Source organism: Astatotilapia calliptera, chromosome 11, assembly GCF_964374335.1.
Source record: "Astatotilapia calliptera chromosome 11, fAstCal68.1, whole genome shotgun sequence".
In the NCBI taxonomy this organism is placed as follows: Eukaryota; Metazoa; Chordata; class Actinopteri; order Cichliformes; family Cichlidae; genus Astatotilapia; species Astatotilapia calliptera.
In genome coordinates, this window is record NC_137432.1 from 32,851,074 (window position 1) to 32,875,791 (window position 24,718).

The 24,718-nt window shown below is 38.0% G+C and overlaps 1 protein-coding gene and 1 long non-coding RNA gene across 3 annotated transcripts; one reads left to right on the forward strand and one right to left on the reverse strand.

The window, feature by feature from the left end:
* The first annotated feature begins 559 nt into the window (after positions 1–559).
* Positions 560–14,425, forward strand: tbx20 (T-box transcription factor 20). 2 transcript variants are annotated; one of them, XM_080308122.1, is made up of 8 exons: positions 560–1,465; positions 2,389–2,620; positions 3,442–3,606; positions 4,609–4,717; positions 6,662–6,820; positions 7,888–7,963; positions 10,077–10,193; positions 11,052–14,425. In XM_080308122.1, the coding sequence occupies exons 1-8, from the start codon at positions 1,336–1,338 to the stop codon at positions 11,378–11,380; spliced, it is 1,317 nt and encodes a 438-aa protein (XP_080164248.1). In that variant the 5' UTR covers positions 560–1,335; the 3' UTR covers positions 11,381–14,425. The 2 variants fall into 2 exon arrangements, with proteins under 2 accessions (XP_080164248.1, XP_026039790.1); XM_026184005.2 differs by having other exon boundaries at positions 562–1,465; positions 7,888–7,964; positions 10,081–10,193.
* Positions 11,816–23,346, reverse strand: LOC113031701 (uncharacterized). The gene is made up of 4 exons (XR_003273767.2): positions 21,181–23,346; positions 20,219–20,308; positions 12,982–13,070; positions 11,816–11,952 (listed from the first exon to the last, which is right to left on the reverse strand). It is a non-coding gene; the product is annotated as an uncharacterized LOC113031701 (long non-coding RNA).
* Positions 23,347–24,718: the final 1,372 nt, after the last annotated feature.

The following is a 24,718-nucleotide window of genomic DNA, read 5'->3' on the forward strand; positions in this document are numbered from 1 at the left end:
CATTCATGTTCACGTTGACTCCTTTTATAAATCATAATAATCTCATTGTTTCAACTTTAACAGCAATAACAACGTAATTTTACGCTTTTGTTTTTTATATATATTTAAACCTCACTAACTTGTCCAGTTGTAGTTTGGGGCCATATTTAGCATTCTTTAGTTGCTGGATGTGCTAGCTGTTATTCCCATTAAACAACACAGAGCCACAATTATTGAGCTTGAAGTGAGGCTGGGGTCAGCTGTAAGACAATGAAATCATTGTGGAAGATTTTTTTTTTAAATTACAGAACAACTATATAACTCAAAAAATGATAACTTCTGGCATGAATAGATAGTTTCATCTATAAATGAATTGTGAGTGAGTGTGTTCACACACCAGGCAGCACTGCAGGAAGGGGTTAGTATATGGAACACCCAGTCATCTCAAAAGGATGGTTAGTACCCAAAAGAAAGAGTGACCCAAAAAGGTTTTAACCACTTTAAAAAATGTGACTAAAATGCTTCAGTGTTTCTTTCATATCAATTCATAATTGTGACAGGAGCAGATATTGTGTATGTTAAGCTTTCCTCATCATCTCACTTCTGCTATTAATTATCAAATAGCTCCATCTTGGGCAAACATCTCCTGGAAAATCTCTGTTGTTGACATTTTGGGTTTGTGGTTCCCAACATGTGGTCTGGTGGGGGTCCTTGAGAGGGCTCCAAATATAAAGTACATTTCTCTGTTTATTTCTTTCCTTTGTGTTGTGCAATGACAGCAAAGAATTACATTTTCCGAACCATATGTTTGTCGTTTCCTTCTGTCATCACCCGAGTACAGACAGTCATAAAAATCTCACATCAGCCCTCTCCAACCACACTCTCTCCGGGGTCTTTGGCATGAAAAGGAAACCCTGTCAGGGTATTTAATTGGCTGCCTGGTAGCAGGGTGCCTGTGGGACAGTGGGACTGTGACGTGGAGAAAGAGGCAGCGATTGGAGGACAGACTGGAATTATAAGGGGAGCGTGAGCCGGAGTGAAGCGTCCCATAGAGCAGCCGGCCTCAGATCTGGCACTGCAGGACGCGCACAAGTCTGTGGAGTCAGCCCTCCTCCGCCTTCTCTCACCATGCATCCAGCAAGACTCTCAACTCGGCAGTGACAAGCGTTTCCGAAGTGACAAGTTTTAAAGCTGAGTATTTGCGCAGAAAGGCCGAAATCGAGGAGAAACTTTGCGTATTTCCCTGCACATTTTTCTTTACGTCGCTGGCAGTTGGAAGCAGGCGGAGTTAAGCCTTTCTGGGGATTTTTTTTCCTTATTCAAAGGGGAATATTCTGTTCCAGTCTCTTCACCAACATGGAGTATACTTCATCCCCGAAACCGCAGCTCTCATCCCGGGCAAATGCTTTCTCCATAGCAGCCCTGATGTCCAGCGGGAAGCCCAATAAGGACAAGGAGGCGGAGGAGAACACCATCAAGCCTCTGGGTAAGAGAAGAATTGAAGAATTAAATCAGAAAACTTAAACAGGCTCAACGTGAGTTTAGTTTTGGGGTTACACTTTCGAATTACTTCGAATTGCAGTTAAACATCCAATAATAAAAGCGAGTTTATCAACGAATGGCGTTTGTAACCTCAAAAATGTGGAACCGTAAAACAAATCAGTCACTATTTTACAAATAACGATGCGTTATAATAAAAGGAAAATGCTGAAGAAACAAATTAAATAAAGATGAACTGTGATAGCAGTGAGGTGAGGTTCTAGTCTGTAAAATGTAAAAGGAAATTCACGAGGATACATAGAGTGACAGTAAACATCCATGCAATTTATTATATACGTTAATCAAAAAGTAATGTGTTCAATGAAAGAGTTTTTAATATTTAAATGATTGCAAATAAAAAGGCTCTAAATTGACCCTGCGCATTCATTGTTCCAACATTTAATTTCCCTGTATTTTAAAGAGCATTTTCTTTTTTAATTCTTTATATTTTGTTTTGCCAATCGAATCAAAAGACGAGCTGCTTCTCCAAAATATCTTTTTATTTTTTTTAAAGCGGGCATGTCAGACAAGTATTACACTTTAATTTTCAGATTTTCTGTAAGAATGTAAATTGTGCTTCTTCTCATTAACGACAGACGTGTTCTACAGAGCTGATATGTGTGTTTATTTTATTTGACCTTATCCATGATAGAAGCCGCTCTAGTAGAAATGAGGTATTATAATAAAAAGATTTATTACATTTATTATGCTGCAACACAACAGCATAGCAGGATATTTTAGCAGACTGTGGTTACATACTTGCTTTCCCTGTTTAAGACAAAATCTTGCAGTTGTTCCTGATGACATCAAAATCAAATGAGAATAATCATCCCTGTTTCTCCACAAATCCACCTTAATTAAATAAAACAGAGCAATTCGTGGAGAAGTCCTCCTGCAACCAGCAGTCCCTGGCTGACCTGTCCTCCCTGGACGGGCATGGGGACTTCAGCGCGCCCGCCGTGTGCACGGAGCCGCTCATCCCCACCAATCCAGGCATCCCAAGCGAGGAGATGGCGAAGATCTCGTGCAGCCTTGAGACCAAAGAGCTGTGGGACAAATTTCACGAGCTCGGTACTGAGATGATCATCACCAAATCTGGAAGGTAAACTACCGCTAATTTTATTTTCATATTTTGATGTAACCTATTTATTGTCCCATAAATAGGCTATAAATATATCAGAAAAAAAGACGGGTGAGAGAAAAATAAAAGACGATATTGTGAGAAATACAAATAGAGAAATGAATTATGGTTCGTTTTTGTTTGGAACTTATTTGTGAGCCTTTTGAAAGTTGAAAAAATAAAATTAGGATAAAGCTCTTCTGCAGCTCTGTCTGACTTTTCTTTAGATAGAGCAGCGATCTAAACAGGAAGCTGCAGACATCTGATGACTTCCCGCAGGTGCTGTGAAAGGACATTTACACCGTGATCTAATGTTTCACTGACCCAAGAGCCACCTGAAAAACACACCGCAGGTTACTTTAACATAAAGGCAGACACTGCAGCTGGTCGATGTGAACCTTATTCACAAAATTAATAATAATAATAATAATAATAATAATGATATATATATATATATATATATATATATATATATATGGGTGTAGTTTTAAGGGAAACGTGAGGCAATGTTAAGGACCTGTGAACGAATTCGTGAAACTTGAACTGCATTTAACACATTTACGGACATTGGTGAGGCGTAGCGTCAAACCCAGCAAATGCAAATTAATAATTCACTACTCAGAGCTGTATTCCTGCACTGAGTATGGCTTGAAAACACAAACTGTTTGTGAATATCCGAAAAAAAAGTTAACTGTGCATTTACTTTATTTATTTTTATTATCTTTTTAGCAAGCGCTACATTTAGAAAGACCAGTGTTCTAACTCAGCAATTATTTCTTTCTGCTCTAACAAAACACCATTAGGAGGATGTTTCCAACCATTCGAGTCTCTTTCTCCGGGGTGGACCAGGACTCCAAGTACATCGTGCTGATGGACATTGTCCCAGTGGACAACAAGCGCTACCGATACGCTTACCACCGCTCCTCCTGGCTGGTAGCCGGCAAGGCCGACCCCCCTCTCCCCGCCAGGTAGGCAGACCTAAACTCCCTCTCTCTCTTTTTAAAATATGTATACCCTTTTTTTTTAAATCCTCTGTGTAGACTATTATTTGAATATGAAAATGTTCCAAAGACATTTTCAATATTTTGAACGACTTTCCAAGTTAGATGAAATGACCGTAATTACGTTGGAAGAATGGGTGGATATTCGAAAAACCTGAGAACAATTCGCTAATAATTCTGCTCTTTTCTGGCACTTATGAATATTTTATACCTGATTTATTTCAGTTGCAATATCAAACTTTATTCTTTATGAAAATATGGACACCGCTGACTCTCTTCTGGTAGGCTGTTGTTTATGTAACCTGACAATCAGTTACATTTTGTCTTACCTTTAACTAAATATAATCAACTTATAAAAAAGTGGAGAGCAGACTTATATTGATTTGATTCAAGAAAGAGATCATTTGGAGGCCTCTTTTCACTAACTATTTATTCTTATTTATTTATTTACATAGCTAGCCATTTATTTCAAGAACCTGGATTTTAGAGCCCATATGAAGATTGTAGTCTTCACTTAAATGCTGTTCAATTAAAAAATGCATTGATATGTGCTTATTAACGACTTTTCTATAGTTAGCCTATTAGGAATTATTAAATCTTACAAAATAAAATAAACACAACATATAATAATACTGAGTAAAAAAAACATTCTGACAAAGGTGTAATGCTGTTTGGCATTAATTACTTTTTGTGGTAGTTTTACATGTAGCGTAGCTAATTCGATCTCACACCAAGCGGCTGTTGTGAATTTATAAACAGGGCGTGTTAAAGTAGGCCTACTTAACCTCATAATTATAAATACAAATTCTTATAATTCTTATTATTATTATTACATCACAGTATTTATTGTAATTCCAATTAATTGGTTAGTCGCTAAGCGATTCTTAATTTGCCAGTTTGCTGAACGTTGATTGGATAGGAAACGAACGCCTTTCAGCCAATTAGAGGTGCTGTTCTTTTTCCCCGCAGGTTGTACGTCCACCCAGACTCTCCATTCACCGGCGAGCAGCTGATGAAGCAAATGGTTTCCTTTGAGAAAGTGAAGCTGACGAACAACGAACTGGACCAACACGGACATGTGAGCACCTGATTTTTCTTCTTTCTTTTCTTTCTTCACATCTTTTTGCCTCGAAACAACACGTCAAGTATTTATCTAGCATCATGGAGGCTTTAGTGTTTCGAAACCCCGTGAAAATGAGTTAAGCTAGCTTCATTTCAGGCGAAATATACGACTTAAGGCAAATTGTTCTTTTAATCCTCCCTTCACTGACATCATCATGGCAAGGACAAGCAGAGACCAGAACAGTGCCGAAAAAATAATAATAATAACTGTCATCCATTAATAAGTCAACAGAAGGGCACAGTCTGGGAAACGCGGCAATTATTAGTTTAAAGGGTGTGTGCACTTTCTCAGTCCAAAAATAGCACCTCAATTGAATCTATTGAGGTGGATGTCTCCAAAACAAATATACAATGTGATGAGCACATAAAATTAAAAATGCTCTACACTCCTTTTATTTATTTTAGTTTTGCCAGATTCTTTCTTCTGCCGAGTAACAGTGGAATGCAGCAGTAAAAATAATGCAGTGTATACATATAAATACATATCATGCGTTTAACAACGTATAATATATACAAAATAATACATTGCAAGACTATTTTAAATAAAATAAAAAATAACAGTAATATCGCTTCTTACCCCAATAATTCTTCTCATGCTATCATATAAACTGAATGCACACAAATTCCCATTATATACTCATCCGCCATTATTTCTGTAACACTGCAGCTTAAGTCTGATCATTTGAAAGGTCAGCAGCAACGGTAAAGACATGAAATTTACTAAAATATCACAAAAATATAATGACATTATATATTTAGAATTTAGAAAGCGATTTAAACATTAATTTTTAACTTTATAAACAGAATAATTGCCCACATATACACATGAACACACACCCACCACCACCACCAACAACAACAACAACAAAAAGTGGTGCAGAAATATAACTTTGTACTCTTAAAGACTGAAGTTATGTGCATAATATTCTATAAAATAAAAAATATTCGGCATAAAATTTTGATTACCTGTAGCAGAAAATTACGTTTTCCAATTTGAAGACATCACTTTCAGGTATAAATGAATTTTTCATCTCTGGGCTTCTTGAACCTTTTTTTCTGACAATGAATACTTGAGCCAGTTACTGTGAAGCAGTGTTTTCATATTGCATTATACTTTTTATACTTCATTTATTTTATTTTCCAAAACTACAATTCATAGTAAGGAAATAAAGAGAAGCAAGAAAAGAGAAAATATATCATAACCAAATGTAATATACATATAAAAAATTGCATATATAAAACATAAACCACAGTATGACAGGGAGGGGCTAGATTAGAAAGACTCAGCATTTGTATACAAATTCACTTTATTTAGCTTTACACACCCCGTGTTCATAGCCTTTCAAATTTATACTAAATGCTTAAAATGATTTTTTTTTCTTTATGGTTTTAATGGCAAAATTATCCTCCATGCAAATTAATCTTTTCTCAAATACATTTGTCAATTCTCATTTTGTGGATCATCTTTGTGGAAATCTTTTAAAATGAGTCACAAATGTCAGTGTAATTTGGTTTTTATATTTGTAACTTTGATGAAATGTTTGGGAACTATTTTATGCTGCACATTAATAGAACGCTTGTGGATTGCCGAGTATATCCAGCGGCAAAAGGGTGTGAATTGGATTGGGTAAAAGTAAACTGAAGTTTGTGTGTTCACACAATGAATAGTCACTGCGACAGTATGACTCCCTGGTATGTTTTAATGGACAATAATAGTGCTTTGTGGTGCAGAGATGGAATACATAATCGAATAGAATATATCTGAACTTGATCTTGATGCACTCTGACTCCAGTGAGCTTTCACATCATCATCATCATCATCATCATCATCATCATCATCATCATCTTCATCATCTACATGTCACTGTAAACTAATTCTTGCTCTTCTTGTCCTCTGCAGATCATCCTCAACTCCATGCACAAATACCAGCCACGGGTCCACATCATAAAAAAGAAGGACCACACTGCCTCGCTGCTCAATCTCAAATCTGAGGAGTTCCGCACCTTCGTCTTCATTGAGACTGTCTTCACAGCTGTCACAGCCTACCAGAACCAGCTGGTGAGTGATTGTTGACTCCTGCAGGCTTAAGGACTCTGCCAAAAATCTGCTGCTGGTTCCCATGAAATTTTTAAATTATAAAGATTGCCACAAACTCCATTTAAGAGTCAATCTGGAGCCTTTGATTGTATCACATGGGCCTTATCAGCACAGCGAGTTGTGCTGCCTGAGCAATTTAAGGACTTCTCATCCTTGGAAAGGGTAAAGGTTGAGATTAAAAGTGCACTTTAGACCTAACGAAGATCGAGAGATACCAGGTAAAAGCTCAAGCGTGCATCCACTTCTGCCTTTAAGACAGTATAGTGTAAATAATATATACAGTACAATATAGCGAACAACTTTGTTATTTGATTGACACCATATACCGTAATTAAAGCTCATCTTTGTTAGTGCCTCATTGGTGGGTGTATGTGTTGGACATGTATACAGTTGGTTGTTTCTATACCTATTCAGTTTAAAATTTCATCTGTAATAAACCCCATGACGCTAACCTGAATGTGTAAATCAAATAACAAAGTTGTTCTGCATAATGAAAGTGCTGAATAGCTTGTCTGCTGTCTTTATCCCCTTCTTTGTGCACCTTGTAAGTAGGTGAAGTTCATCCAGAACAGAATTTCTATAAGAAAATCACGTTTCTTATGATTTTTAATTAGTTGTGAAATTCTCACAGTTTTCCCCAATAAAACTAAAATAATTGATTAAAATTTTGTGACCTGCAAACCTTTTGGTGCTGTGCTGGTGGAAATAAATAAATCTGGTCATTTAGAATTTAATCAATTTAATTGTAAAAGTGTCAATGAAATAAGAGCTGAGAAACTGTGCTGCTTTTCCTGTGTGTCCCTTTATTTACTGCTTCTTTTGTAGCACAAAGAGGAGACATGCATACAGACATTAAAAAATATAAATAGCTTTAAAACCTGGCTATGCTTTGGGCTTCTGTGGATGTGGTAGCTGCAGAGAACCAGCGTGAAGAGACATGTTGACTCAAAAAAAACCAAACAATAAAATGAGGTGTCAAACCTGACCTGACTGACTCGTTTCACTCTCCTGCTCCTGTGTTTTCCCAGATAACCAAACTGAAGATTGACAGCAACCCGTTCGCCAAAGGTTTCCGGGACTCCTCGCGGCTGACGGACATGGAGAGGTACATGGGATTCTGGGTCCTGCACTGTTTGTTTACCTCTCTCCCCACCGCTACGGATAAGATACACGATTAGGGGGGAGTGTTAGATAGCCGGGGTTGCTGCTCATTAGTAAATACAGAAGCTGGAGTGTTTATTTCCCTCTGTTTGTGTCAGTGGAGAACAGATAATCCATGCTCCACATACTGTACTCTGTCATTCTTTCTGTTCTTGCTTTCACATCTTTTATTCTTGTTTTCTGGTGTCTTCATACAACCCTTTTACTTTTTATTCCCTGTCTTTGCTTCAATTTTCATTCATCCATTTTTTAAAAATAGTTTATATATTTCTCCCCAGTTTTGTCTTTTTTCTTTTACTTGGTCTCGGTACTTTTCTTTATTTTCCCTTTTTTGATTCCCCTCAATCCTTTTTCATTGTCCCCTTTTCTTTAAAATTTTCATTTTACTTTTTCTTTTCCAGTTTTTTTTCTAGTCTGTGTATTAGTTGTATCCTTCTTCTTCCTCGTCTCTATTTTTATTTATTAGTTCACATTCTCTTTGCTTACCTTCTTGATCATCCTTCCCTTGTATTTCTTTTTTCTTTCAGTCTTCCCTTTCTGTCCTCCCTCTTTAGCTTCTTTGTTCTTCATTTCCGTCTGTCTTATCTTAAACAAATTTTAAACACTGAAACTCCCAGCTATCATCCTTGTTTCTTTCCCCCATCACTTGTGCCCCCCCCCCCCCCCAGTCCTTTTATCTTGCTTTTCCTTTTGTTATATGTTCTATTTTCATTTCTCTATATTCTGCATGAACAAGAATAGTTTGTCTGTCCTTTATATACACACACACACACACACACACACACACACACACACACGTAGAGTTATAAATCACCCCTCCAAAGGATTTTTTTTATGAACGCTGCCAAAACACACACTTCTCGTAATTCCCGATTCCGGCACTACGGCCAAAATCAGCTGACAAAATCAGACCATCTGCCCATTTCCTTCAATCAAATATCCCAAACAGAGACTGTCGAAAAACAGCCAGACAAACACTCCTCCCTCCTTCTTCTCCTCTGTCTTTCTCTTTTTTGAGGGCTGTGAATTAGACCAGATCAATTGATCTTAGGGAGCTGCAGAAATCACATTAGTCTGGAGTCGGCCACTGCACTAAAACACACTGTAATTCAATTGGCTGCAATGACTGATTGAAACCAGCATGCCCCGCCTCTTCCCCTCCTTGTTTGCCTCCCGCCTGATGCTGCGTATTGTGGGAGTTCACGGTGGCCCCTCTGCCGGAGGGGCCCGACGCTGATAAAAACACACACATTTGTACTCCTCTGCTGACAGATATTGCACTTTCCTAACCTAATTGGAGGCAAAGGGGCTGCAAGGAGGGGGGCTGCTAATGTGAACGCATGGCTCTCGTGATGCAGACCACTTGCCTGTCCACCCAGCCATGCACATGCACTCGTGAACACTCACTACCCCCAACCCCCCGCAACAATTTGTGTCACTGTGTTTGAGAAGTGCTGTCTGACAAGACTCAAATGAGCTAATGCACTTTGTTGGATAGTAAACACACACAGAAGACGCACACACAAACCAAAATCTACATGCACAGTCAACACAAACGTTAAAATACACAAAAGGGAAATTCACACTTAGACATGCTGCCAAAAAAACATCACGTAAAGAGGAAAGATCCTGTTACTGCACAGAAACAAAGAATGGACCAAAAGGCAGATACTAGAAAATTGCACTGGTATTAAAAATAAATCTGTGACCTGTCAGTTTCAGTGTCACTAACCCCTGAACATTATCACATTAGATTATAGGTGAAAAACCCAACTCATTTAAAAAAAAATTTATTCTGCTCTTGATGTTGTATCTGTTTTATGTTGTCAGACATTAATGGATAATTGAAGTTTCTATCAAAACGATTCAACAAAACTATTCTGCAACTATTTTATTAAGCTCCTAATCAAATATTCTAGAAATTATGTTTTACAAAAAAAAAGTGACATAGTTTCTTTTTTGTTAAGTCTGCATCTCATCAAATAAAAAATGTCTTTTAAAATATTTAAAATGACAAAAAGAGATTTATTTTGGGGCTCTCTCTTCGGCTTTTGCTGTAGGGAAAGTGTTGAGAATCTGATCCACAAGCACTCATACGCCCGGTCGCCAATCCGAACCTACGCGGGTGACGAGGAGAACCTGAGCGAGGATGGACACGCCTCACACACCAGAGGTAAACACTCATAAATGCAGACACCACAGATCCTGAGAAAGCATTATATTTAGTAGATTTCTTTCATTTCCTTTTTTTTCCATCTTCCATATAAAATAGAAACGCATCATTCTCTTCATCATTTTCTGCAGTTACAATTTAAGTTAAGGAAGTTTACCATTTAAAAAAATATAGGTGTACTAATATTTGAGGGATAATTACAGTGCCACTGATAACCGAACATGACCTGGTGAGTGTATGTGGGAAGAAAACACAAAAGAACTACAAAATGCATAATAAAAATAATATAGAGGCTATTTGTCATATACACAATATATGACAAATATGATATTTTGATATAGTATTGAGATGAAGACCAATATCTGAGTTTTCTACTAAATGTAAACCTGTTTGTTTGGGGGGGGGGTGTTTGGAGCTTTATAACGTCATAGAGTCAGGAGAGAGGACTTCATTTTAGCTGATGCAACATCCAAAAATAACTGAAAAGAATAAGACTGCAATGTCTACACAAAGCAGGAATCCAAAAAACAAGCAGCTAAGTAACAAAAAAGGCAGAAAATAAAACTAGAACAAGAAACTCACCTTTAAAACAAAGCAGGAAGTATCACAGTATAAATAACTAATACTGAGACATGAAGACAAACACTTTACATAATGAAAGATGCAGGAGAATAAAGTAGATCAGGGAAACTAGAAAGATGGCAAAACAAACTAATACAGCAGATGTAGTACAAAAATCCCAGAGACCATGACAGGAATTTAAAGTTGGTTTAAATCCAGTTTTATTACATTTATGTGAGCCTTTTTCTGAAATCTATTTGTATCCCAACTGAACTGACATTCATCTGTCTCTTGTAGGCTCAGCGTTCACCGCCTCAGATAACCTCTCCCTGAGTTCCTGGGTCACCACGACTTCAGGTTTCTCAGGTTTTCAACACCCACAGTCCCTATCGGCCATGGGCACCGGCACCGCTTCCCTGCCCCACCCCATCCAGGGCTCCCTGCCCCCTTACAGCCGACTGGGCATGCCGCTGACACCCACCGCTCTGGCTGGAACCATGCAGGGCAGCGGCCCCTCTTTCCCCTCCTTCCACATGCCACGCTACCACCACTACTTCCAGCAGGGCCCCTATGCTGCCATCCAGGGACTCCGCCATTCCTCCACTGTGATGACACCATTTGTATGACTCTATCTTGGGGAGGAGATGGATGAACCTCGCTCTGACACTCACCCGTGTTTCGGAGCATCAAGCTCTGTCCTCACTCCTCATCCAGTTTGTATCTTTCCCTTCGGTCTTTGTAAATAGTTCACCTACAGTAAGTGAGGTGACGGTCATGACATAAAGAGGATGAGGTGTACTGACAGCCAATCAAAAAAGGACTGTGGCGCCATCCTTTGGACCTGCGGAAACACCAGCAGATCCTGTGGTTTCTACGAATGCTTAAAAGACACTGTACAAACACTTGTGACCTCAATACAAACTAAAAAAATCTAATGCAAGGTGATAACAGGAGTATGTTTGATCTTGGCCCTTCTTGAACAGAAAGTGGATCTTTGACTTATTTAAAGAAACAAGTAGAAAACCCTGTCTTCCCTTAAACAGGCACTAATGGTAGCAGGGGCTCGACCGGCTCTAAAGATGGCAGGCAATTCTGTGGTTCTCCAAAATGACTCACAACTCCACCGGATGGACACCGAGGCTCAGTCTGTGAACATTTCAGCATGTCATCAAGCCGGAGCAGCCATCTCAGGTTTCCTCTGTTTTGGAGAAAACCAGCCATATGTACAGTTGAAAGTTAGAACTTAACACTGTTTCTCCCACAGTGTTTCGAAAATAATGTCAAAAAACATGTTAAAATGCATTGTACAAAGGCAAACGTGCTACATTTACTCATAGGAAAATTGTCACTGTGGAGTTAAACAAATAATAGGACGCATGCTGACCGCAGTAGACATACACACTTTATATGGAAAAATATGAGCCAAAAAAAAAATGAAAAGGTGCTTTTTGCTTTGTTTAAAGAACCAGTTAATGGAAGCAGCAAAGTTGCTCAAACCACAGATGTATCGAAAGAGCTGGATACCATGCTACTACTGCTGATTTTTTTTTTTCTTTCTTGGTGCCCGTTTAAATCTCTATAGACACCTGAAACTCAAGGTTAATATGATTGCTGTTTGTTTAAATAGTGTTTAATCAGTGATCTAGAGGTGATTTGATAAGGTTCCTAGCAAGAAGATATTTTTGGCATTTTTAGGCAATTTTCCTCATATTTTAGTATTCCTAAAAAAAATGGCACTCAAGTGTCATTCAGAGGAGTCACTTTTAATTATGTGTAACTTCAAGACAAAGTACAGTCTAAATTGTTGAGTTACATAACAGTTCACTTGCACCACAGTTGTCATGAAAGGGGAAATTAGCTACAGAGGCCAAAACCAGTTTTTGTCACAGGCTGTAAACCTGTTTAATTCTCCTGTAAAGTTGGGCATTTTAACCTGGGTCAGCACTGACTCACTTTAGCAACAAGCCTCAAGTGGCCATTTAGGGAACTGCAGTTTTTGGCACTTCAATTTATTCCAGTTCTTATAACACGTCCATGGTAAACACATGCAGACCTTTAATCTAAGATTCATCTTTGAATTTAACACAAGTCCCACCACGGACCAACAGCAAACTTTCTAGACAGAGGTGTAGATAACCCAAAGCTATCATGGCCTCGTAATCACCACGTTTATCTGTGATAGAAGTGTCATAACGTCGAGTTCTTCAGCATTTAATTTTTTAAATACCTGATCAACTTTACTTCAGCATACAGTGTAGCTCAGTAACTTGTCCTTGACATCTGAAACCAACGATCCAACACGCCGCTTGCTCATCTCTGTGGAGTTGAGAAAGTACGCTTGGTTTGACGAAAGTCGTTCGGTTTAAGAATGATTTCACACAGACTGATGAATTTCACTATCTTTGTATAGTGACTGGACTCTAACTAAAATCACTTCAATGACACCTTTTTTATATAGCTGTATATTAATTTGCTTAGGTTAGTGAAAGTGGTTGAGTGGCCCTTATAAATCTACTCTGACTGGCCTCTAATGGGCTGAATTACGACTCATTCACTGTAGTCTGTTTTATATCAAAAGGCACATAAAACAGCGTGAAATGTACAGTAGAAATATAAACCCCGACTCCTCCTTGCTTTCAGCCTTTTGGTGGTCTGTCTTCATTGGGTGTTACAGAGGCTGAATGTGTGTATGTGGTGACAAGACACAGCTGGAAATATTGGCTCTTGGGTCTCATTTAAAGCATGCAGAAATGAGGAAGTTGGCTCACACACTCGGTTACAGTCATTTATTTTAAAAGCTCTGATGACACACAACAAAGTCATTTTAGCCAGTATCTGTGGTCTATAACTGAGTCCTAAAAACTGCAGTTGATGATAAATCATCCAGGCCAATATGCAGACTGACATCAATGTAATCTGAGCCTTTATGCCAGAAAAATCAAATTAGTTTGTACTCAAAAAGTGAAACGATTTACCTTAACAGTTCGATTAGTTCAACCTGTGCTGTGGTACAGACTTTCATTTTAAAGATGAACTCAAAAAATAAAAAGAATAATCCCATCACTACTGATAAAATGTGCGGTATGGATGGAGTTTTTTTGTTTGGTTTATTTTGTGTATTTTGATTAAAGGTGTCCCTTTAACACTTCTCTGCAGTTGCACAGCGATCAGCACAGAGAAAAGATTGAAATTAAGCTGAAAGAGCAACATGAGTTGGTTAAACAAACACTGTAAATGTCCCAGTTTGACTCATACCATATATTAACATCACATGTAGCCTAACGCAGCAGAACATGGGTGTAAGAGTTGGCAGTACTTGATTTTATCTCAGCTGTGTAGTGAGCAAGACGGGGAAATGTACGTGTTGTGGAAATCAAAGTCCTTTTCTGTTGTTTACTGAATGGTGATTTCCATGTTGATGTAAATGTTTAACACCTCTGAATCGCAATTCACCACTGAAAATGATTTGTTTTTGAAATTGTTTTGTTTTTAATGCCATAATCCAAATACACCCAGTGAGATTGTGTTTTGATGATTTTTAAGTGCAATATATTTATTTTATTCTGCTGTATGGAAATAATGTGTAATGTACTATGCCGCATCTAAAAAAAAAAAACTAAAAAAAAAGTTATTTGTAAACCATGAGAAATATATATATATCACCACCCAGACACTGAGCGCCTTTTATTGATGTTTTTTCATTTACATCTGCTTGATCAAAATCACAGATACTCAGTAATGGAATGAAATATTTATGTTTTGTCTTTTCTTGAAAAAATAGATTATAATCAGGTATTTAGAAAGGTTTGTGTAATTCTGAAATAGAGTAAATATAAAAGCAAAAACAAAAGTTCAGTATAAAAAAACAAAACAAATGAAGCATCATCAGGATTTAAGCTGCTTCAGCACATCCTGCATCACCACCTAGTGGTCAGTCTGCATCCAAGCCTCACTTAATGCTGATGGTATTTTTTTTGCTCTCTGAAACTTTGAAGCTTCATGCACTTTGACAGCTGCACTAATCAAGAACACCACAAGTCCAGATAATACCAAAGAGCTTTGTGGTTTTGGTTATGCAAATGATGAGAATTTTAACATTTTCAAACTAAGGCTGTGAGTTACAACACAGCATTTAACTGCATTCTATTAGTGTTGTGGTTTATCTCTAAATACTGGAAAGGTAATCAATTTCAGTTCAATACAGAACTCTTTACTTTACTGTGACACTGGGCAAACTAATACCAAACTATAAGCCATTAGGTTGATTTTAGGTTTATAAATTGTGTTCATTGTAAAATGAAACCATACCTATGTTACAGTTTGGAGCATGGAGCGGTTCACAGGTGATAGCAGGAACTGATGCCACAGGTTAACCGGAGTGAATCTGAAGCAGCTACATGAAACTCAGCTGCCATTTATTCAAGTCTTTACATCTGTGCTTCTTCAACTGACCTCCACAAAATTGCAGTGGAAGGGAAGTCGATATTTACAATGGGGGCGGGATTTTTTAATTCAGTGGTGTAACATCAGGCCACTGCTGCCCTGCTCCGACTGCAGAGTATAGAAAAAAATGTGTGATGTAAATGATCTAAGCAGGAGCTAAAAAAAAAAAATCACACTATATCATCTCTTTAAAAAAGAAAAGTGTAATTTATTTCGAATAATTCAGTATGTTTATTTATTTATATATATATATTGATTACTAGGAAACAAATGAAAGTGGTCACTGCACTGGTATACATATCTCAGCTATGTTTAAAAACTACCGTATTTCCTGCTTTTCATAAGCATGGCAATGAAACCCTGATAAAAACCAGGACATAGCAGTACATAAAAACTTTATCTGGGTGCAGAGGGTAAGAAAAAACATGGAGCACAATTAAGATGATACAAACTATAATCAGGACCAGTGTTGGTCAAGTTACTTGAAAACAGTTACTAATTACTGATTACTTCTCCAAGAAAGTAATCCAGTTACTTCACTGATTACTTATTTTCAAAAGTAATTAGTTACAGCAATAGACCTTTCAGCCCAATTTCTGCACAATCCATCATATAAAATTGAATCAAATTATTTTCAAAAGTAATTAGTTACTTTATTACTTCTATTTATTATGCATAATACAATTGAATCAAATGCTTTAAAAATTGCTTTATGAGTTTTAATCTTTTAAATTTATGCACATTGCATCAAGCAAAAATTAAATTATATGTTACTGTCTTTGTCTTGAAGAAATGTATTTAACATTTAAACCTATTTTCTGCTTATTCCACCATATAAAATAAAATAATGGTTTGTTTGCATTCACTCTTTCAAATAGATGCAAGTAAAACACAGAAAAAAGTAAATAAAATCAAAGACTCAGCGTCAGTAAGTCCTGTCTCTCCTAAACCTACTGTCACCTGTTTAGCAGGAGTGGGGCCGGTGGAGGTTTGCCCGGTGCTGCAGTGGTCATGTCAGTGGGGGGATCTGGGGGTTTCTCTGTGAAGTTCACATTCCTTTGGCAGCGTGCTAGGTGCTTGCTCAGATTTTAAGTTTAATTTTTCGCTGTAGAAAGAAGTTTTCTTCCCATGCAGGGTGTACAGCGGACGCTAATGTTTTTCTCACTTTTTAAGGAATCAAACTCAAAGGAATGTCAGTACGTCCACGCTTTAGATGCTGGATGGTCGTACTCTCTCCCGCACTCCATATTATCCATTGTTAATCTGCACGTCTGTTGCTGCCACAGACTTTGCACGCTCCTACGTCATTGTCATGAGACACAAACAAAATTACGGTTTTGAAACGCAGTAATGCAGTGTGCTTACGGGAAAGTTACAGTAATCTAATTACTTTTTTTGCAGTAGTAATCCCTTACTTTACTCATTACTGAAAAAAGTAATCGAATTAGCGTTGCTGCCCATCTCTAATTTAGTACGAACTTAAAATCCTTCAGACTGCCTGCAGCAGAGTTTATTCCTACTTGTGATGTTTTACTTCCATGAAATTAGCCTTTTAAATTCATAATAAATACAAACAACAAACATAAAAAGAAAAAGCATCAAAATGTGTGCTTTATGCCATTCTGGAGCTTCTTTCACTGCATTTGGACTTGATTGGACTTTCAACAAGTGTCCAAGGCGACTATGACAGTTAGCCATCATGAACAAAACAAGGAAATTACTACCATTGTTAAATAAATGTCCACGTGTCCTTTTCCTGATAAGACACACTGAAAACTGACATAAGGGTGGAATTTTTGTTTCCATTATTGTTAATAGAAATATTATGCAGGAATTGGGTAACCATGTATTTAAAATATCTTGAGAAAATGATTTAAGGTTTTACCAAAACTGTGACCTAATTAACAGCTGATCTAAAGATAATACGTTGCAACGGATGTTCATACTTATTCTAAACGTTAAAATAAATGATGCAGATACCTGAAGCCAAGAAATTTTAGTTTTTAAATTTGAATTATTATCTATTAAAACATCTAAATGCTTTAAAATATATATATCTTCTTCATCACACTATGTTTAAACACTTCACCACTAGCAACGAAGAAATATCTGATGTAAATATCAGCCAACAAAGCCGATATTGGTACCAACATCAATATCAAATTTCATTTTAAACAGTTAAGAGGAGGTTAAGGTTGCCACAGACAAGAACACAATCATCCACTCAAGAAGTCGTTCAATTAGCTTATTGTAGTGAATCGACTTTTGCAACACCTGTGAGGTGATGTGCTTTGAAGGTCAGTTTAAATCAAAGAATTGCAACTTCATGCATTTATGTTTTTTTAAGGAGACAATCTTTATGGCAGTGCTTGAGGTAAATGCCTGAATGTGTAAAAAAAAGTCATTTCTAGAATACATTAAAATAAACAAGTGAGAAATGAAATAATCTCAAAATCGACATCTTTTAATGCAATCTAGAACATTAAAAAAAAAGAAAACAATGTGTGCACTGATGACTCTGTTGCACACTCGCACATAAAAACACAAGCAGAAAAAGTCTTCTATCACCAGACGCATCACCCGCCACCGCAGACGAACTGACAGATCGATGGCTGGACGTTAGTCACTGTTTCACCAGGAAGAAGGCCCTACTTCTGCCTTGATAAGAATCGGTTACATCCTTTGAAAATAAATAAATAAACAAATAAATAACATCCAGCGTGGCTTTGATTGGATTAAAGGGAGAAGGGAAGGGCAAGACAAGCCACCATGAGGTATGGCCCAACAAATTGGAGCTAACAGTCGGGCCAGAGAGTCCATTTTGGGGCATAATTTACACAGTGAGGAGCATGAGCTGAATCTAATGTCATTTCCATCAATTTTGCATTTTGGACCCCTTTTTTGCCTCCCTCGGGCTTTTAGCGGTCATTTGAATCATCTGGCAGAGGACAGTCGGCGAGCATTACAATGTCGGAGACGACATTTAGCAGCAGAGTGAGAGGTGGTTCTTTATGGTGTGGTGACTGGCTGCAGCACAGCAGCGCGTATCCACGGCTGCACCATCTCACAAATGGCTAACAATATGCTAATAGGTTAAGAGTACTGAATTGCTCCAGACAAGACACTTAATGGATGCTTTATCTGCAGGTCAGGAGTCTCATCAGCTGCAATCTCTCCTGCCAAGACGTGCCAAGTCAAATTTAGCGATAAAGTGCTTTTAACAAACAGGCCGCAAAGTGCTTCAGGCAGGACAAAGGACACAAACACACGGGAGAGTTTGTGGTGAAATGTGAAACCTGTTGGCAAACAATGGAAAATTGTTTTAGAGGAAATACACCTTGAAAGCAAAGTTGTCCGAGGACAGACAGATACGACAGACAAAGTACAGTCTAATTTCACTTCCTGCCCACAAACGCTTGGATTTCTACTCAAGAGCAGATGATTTTGCCAAAAGGTTTCCCAAATGTAGTCTGACATTGACGCTGCTGCAGTGGTTTCCAGATTTCTTCTGATATATTAGTTTTAGTAATGCCATTACGAGATGAGAAAAGTAAGTACAGTACCTGACTTCTTCCGTATGCTTCGCCACATTTCAGAGGGATTTTATACCATTACATTACCCCGACAGCTATGTTTACATGGGCGATTGTGACTTTGAAGCGTAGCATTGCTTTGAATATGATTTGACTATATAAAGAACAATAAAAAGACCTACTTCTTATAGATAGGTCATTTTATTGTTCTTCACTAGAGGGTAAAAAAGAATATATAAAAAAATGATTTTAGTTATCATTTAGACATCCATTAGTAGAATTATTAACTGTTATGCGCATAAGTCATAATTGCCCCCATTTTAGCTCTGTTTTGGTCTCCACCAGCTTCTTTTCAGTGAAGGAGGTGCTTTCCCTGAAAGCAGATTCAAATTATTTTGGAACACGAACTGAGAAAACAAAAAGCATCAACAGTAAAGAGCAGAGCAGTGATAATTCCCACTTGTTACCAGAGATGGGCAGTCACATGTTAATAGTAACACGTTACTGTAATCCAATTACTTTTTTCAGATAACTAGTAAAGTAAGGGATTACTATTGCAAAAAAAATAATTAGATTACTGTTACTTTCCCGTAAGCACGCTGCATTACTGTGTTATTAAACCATGATTTTTCTTGTGAGAGTGTCTCATGACAATGACGTACGAGCGTATAATGTCTATGGCAGCAACAGACGTAACAACCTATCACGCTGCCAAAGGAATGTGAAATTCACAGAGAAACTCCCAGATCCCCCCACTGACATGACCACTGCAGCACCAGGCAAACCTCCACCGGCCCCACTCCTGCTAAACAGGTGACAGTAGATTTAAGAGAGACAGGACTTACTGACGCTGAGTCTTTGATTTTATTTACTTTTTTCTGTGTTTTACTTGCATCTATTTGAAAGAGTGAATTCAAACAAACCATTATTTTATTTTATATGGTGGAATAAGCAGAAAATAGGTTTAAATGTTAAATACATTTCTTCAAGACAAAGACAGTAACATATAATTTAATTTTTGCTTGATGCAATGTGCATAAAGTTAAAAGATTAAAACTCATAAAGCAATTTTTAAAGCATTTGATTCAATTGTATTATGCATAATAAATAGAAGTAATAAAGTAGTTAATTACTTTTGAAAATAAGTAATCAGTGAAATAACAGGATTACTTTCTTGGAGAAGTAATCAGTAATTAGTAACTAATTACTATTTTTCAAGTAACTTGATCAGCACTGCTTGTTACTACATGCAACACGGTAATGTCACAAGCAGCCATTTCATCTTTTGCTAATACAGCACCCCCTGTTGTGTAGATTTGGCATTCGGGAAATACGTGGCTCACAAACCCAAACCAAGTTCTGTATCATAAAATGCAGCTCTCAAAATGACAGTCAGCTTATAACTTACTCCCTTTTAACTGTTTTAACCTGACCCAGCACTGGGCAGTGTGATGGCGGTGCACTTTATTTACAGTCTGCTTTACTTACGGTGCTTTTCAGCTCCTCACCGCCAGCTCAGCGTTGCTTGCCTGCAGCTGTTGCTGCTACTCCTTCTCTTCCTTGGGCCCCAGCATGCTACTAAAATAGGAGAGACATGATGGAATTGAAGAAGGTCAGCTGTGACATCCAGCCTCCCCTAGCACTGCCCCTGAACCCCCTGCTCCACCCTTCGTCTGCAGCTCAGCCACAAACAACACCCCACCACACAACTGTTCACATTTACATCAAAATGATACACGATAGCCAGAAATTGGGTGAACTTGAAAGAAAAACACAAACAAGTACAAATAAATTGGATTAGAAAAAAAAAAATATATATAAATTATTTATATAAAATTTATATTAAAAATGTATGTATTGAAACTCATTAGTGTTGTGCAATACTGCAAACTTCAGTATTGATCTGATACCAAGTAAATACAGGGGCAGTATTGCCTGTACTTCTCACTTATAAAGGCAGCTTATGAAGAGAGCAGTCTGTTTTGCCTTTTGAGATTAATTCTCATCAATTTGCACATTTGGAACATGTTTGAGGTACTTTTTTCATTTCTAAACAAAGCTAATAATGGATCCAAAAAATTCACTGGGCTATATACTGAACTTAGAGGATAGTTTTGATCCTATTATTACGGTGGCCCTGAGAGGCCAAACGGACTGCAACTTAAGAAAACACCAGCAAGAAAAATGATACAAAAGCACACAAAACACAACGGAAATAGGAAAAAACAGATTTCCAAAAGCACAAGGGAAGTGTTTCTGGGGAGACAATACCGACGGACCAGTTGCAGGAACCAAAATATGCTAAGAATTGCGCAGGGAGACACTTAACAGAAGTGGAGGATCTATCGGTTTTGTGAGAAAACAAAAGATGAGAGGTAAGTGTGTTAGCCTAACTATTAGTCTAAAACTCTGTCATCAGTATTATATGAATCATGATAAAACACACCTACCATTTTTTCAGTTCCTGCAACTGGTCCGTCGGGTTATTGTCTCCCCAGAAACACTTCTTTTGTTGTTTTTTCCTATTTCCGTTGCAGTCCGTTTGGTCTCTCAGGGCCACCGTATATTATGCTAGTACCGTCCAATATCAATATCAGTGTTGGTATCGATACTGTCGATATCTGGCTCAATCCATCCACCTCTATCTCACATTTACACAAAGAATGTTAACCTTGTGCAAATAAATCCATGAGAAGAGACTGATGGCTCTAAACTGACTGCTGACTGTAGGTGTGAATGTGAGAGGATGTGGTTGCCTGTGTACATCTCCAGGGTGTACAATGACTTTAGCCCTGTGTGATCTGGGATAGGCTCCATCACCCCAAAACTCGGTTAAGAAAACAGATATGTGGAATTCAGCATTAAACCAAGGAATTTAAAATCAGGCAGAAGTAAAGACAAAATGGGAGACAAAATATCTCAAAGTCTCAAAAAAAGGGATAGATATTAAGCTAATAAGTCATCTCGCTTCCCTATTCCTTGGGGAACTTCCCATTGCCTGCGCCTCCTGAACAGAAGTTCTGAACAGCAGGTGGGCGGGGCTTCTGTTCTCACATTCAGAGCTGTGTACCCAAGATGACCATATAAGAGATCCCTGGTCTCCTTTACAAAACCAATAGTAGAAAAAACTTTACTTATTACTCCACTAAACTCATTACTTAACATAATCATGTTTTCTTTGAACATCAACCCCTGCAACAGAAAAATATTTTAAAAAAATTTCTGTCATATATGGTCAATCTATTGTAAAGTTGCCGAATTGTAATAATGACTTTGTCCTGTGTTCTTGGTTGGGTCTGTCTTGAAAAAGGTTTTAATCTCAGGCAGACTTCTATTTGGTTAAATTAAAGGAAAATTGAATTATACTCAGTATGGGACACTCCTTGATCAGTACAGTGAAACTCAGAGTAAATATCAAATTTGAGCTCTAAGCATATGCAAAAACAAAGGGATTTTTTCCTGATGTAGATGCACTTATGTTGGGAACCAATTGAATCACAAGATAATCACGTAAATCACAACATATCCTGTATGCACAGTGCTTCTGACAGTCGACAGCAGCACAATTACACTGGCCAAAAGACACAAACAGAAGTTTTACTTGCATTAATGGACACACCCAAAGAAATCCACTTAACATGTAATATAATTACAATGAAACCCATATATGCTAGCCTACCACACATATACTGTATATTAGTATCGACAGATATGCTTTACATGAAATGTAGGAAAAAAACAATTTTAGTGGTCTTACAAGCACAGCAGGCAACATTAGCTAAAGGCAGGGCGGCATCAAGAAGTGTCTGACCATAAACTAGCGAAACGTTCATAAATAATGACTGTATAATTTTTTATTTATTTTTGTATAATGATGGCTGATATGGCATAAGTATTGGTGTAATATTGATTGGCTCTAAATATAAAGTTACCTCTGTCAACTGCCTGAGGCTAAAGTCTGAAGTTTCAAATGTAATATATACTCACCAGATGCTTTATTAGGTACGATTGCTGTTACAGGGTTGGAACCCCTTTTTCCTTTAGAGTTGCCTTAATGTCTTTGTGGCAAGATTCAACATGCTGCTTAAAAAATTCATGAGAGATTCTTTTGATAGATATTGACATGATAACATCAAACAGTTACTACACTTCCATGATGTGAATCTCCCTTTCCACCACATCTCAAAGGTGCTCTATTGGACTGAGATCTGGAGACTGTGGAGGCCATTTGAGTAGAGTGACCTTACTGTCATGTTCATGATGATCTGAGCCTTGTGACATTATCCTGTTAGAAGCATCCACCAGAGGTCTAGAGGAACACTGCCATAAAAGGATGAACGTCATCAGCAACAACACTCAGATGCTGTGGTGTAAATCGTGTTCATTGGTTCTGAGAAACCCAAAATACCCCACACACCATGACACCATCATAAGGTAGGTTGGATTCATGCTTCCATGTTGTTTATGTCAAATTCTGACCTTACTATCCAAATTGAATAAGAGAAATTGAAATTGAGACGATGTGATAAAATACTGTAAAATGCACCCACAGTTCCTCTTAAAAACTAGCTTAAGATATTCAGTTTATGGAGTAAAGCTAAAAAATCCCACTGTTGTTGGGCTAGGTTTGCTGTGAAACTGACAGAAACACTATATGAAGTTAAAACTATAAATATGACTAAACTAGATCAGTTTTGTCCATTTTTTAAATCAACTTGCACAACCTGTTTTTTATATATTGTTAATCCACCTTCCATAACTGGAAAGCATTTTGAGTCAAGCTTTGTTGTTTTTTGGATGTGTTTGCAACAGCCTACAAAAACGTGTGACTTAACTTGAGGATAAATTTACAGAGAATTCACAGCAATTAGTTATTTACGGTCTCTCTGTTACTGGAGCAGCAAAGCAAACGTAGGTGTTTTTCACTGTGTGACATATATGGATACATCCAAAGTAACACCTGGCCTAAACACACTGTACCACGTTTACAGCATGTGCTCAGTCAAGGCACTTTTACTGAAAGCACTGCATCCCCATATCATCCTCACAGGTGTCACACTCCATCTCTCCTCTCCATCTCCTCCGTGTTCACCTAATGAACTCAGTCTATCTCTTCTCCCCCCGCTGTGGCAGGTGTCCAGCCCAACTGCTGCCTCTCCGAAGACAACGAGGCCTGATAGCAGGGAAACAGGAGTGAGCCGGCTGCATAACAAGGACTTATTATGATGATGAAATGTCCTACAAGGCCCCAAACACCCTCTTAAAGAAATCTCTCCCACTGATAAGGGGAGTCTCAGCCTCACCCCGGAGCTGTGTGGAGGTAGAGGAGAAAGTGTGTGTGTGGTGGTGCGTCCTAACCTGATTGGATCGGCGGCTCAGAGGGGGCGCACGTTACAAAATCAAATGGCCGTCAAGCCGCTGTCATGCATAATTAATTGGACCTTCCACTCCCAACTACACAAAAATCCATGGTCATTCGATTAGGGGTTTTTGGAGGACTCTCTGAAGTGCATCGCTGTCTGAGCTGCTTCCCAGCTCACCACTCTATCAGTGAGGATTGTGTCAGCCTGCACATGTTCAGCCAGGTAAATTTTAAACTTTCAAGCCCCTAATTCATTGTTAGGCTGTTTGTTGTAAGGACCAGCTTTTTACACAGCTCGGCAATCGAAACATTTGCTGATAGTCATTAAAATTTGTAGATGCAGAAAGCCTGCAGGTCTCAGCAGGTAAAGTTGGGGAAAAAGCCATGCTCTGTGCTGAAGGCTCAGTTTGTAGTGCAAGCAGTCAGAAGCAAGCTAACCCTGTATTCAAATCTTCCATTTTCTTTTTACTTTTAGTATATAGTCTTCTGAAGCTGCCTTTGCCTACTGTAGGGGTTTTATTTTATTTATTGCTTGTTTCTGTACAGTTATGTTTCTGGGTCAGAAAAAAGCATGTAGTAAAATGTGACCAGATGGAGCATTCAGGTTCACTGGAAGCAAACAGGAA

Excerpts from the sequence above, each read along its gene's own strand:
- tbx20 (XM_080308122.1), top strand. The coding sequence starts at position 1,336 with ATGGAGTATACTTCATCCCCGAAACCGCAGCTCTCATCCCGGGCAAAT. Across the intron at positions 3,607-4,608 it reads GACCCCCCTCTCCCCGCCAG|GTTGTACGTCCACCCAGACT; the intron begins GTAGGCAGACCT and ends TTTTCCCCGCAG. Across the intron at positions 6,821-7,887 it reads CAGCCTACCAGAACCAGCTG|ATAACCAAACTGAAGATTGA; the intron begins GTGAGTGATTGT and ends GTGTTTTCCCAG.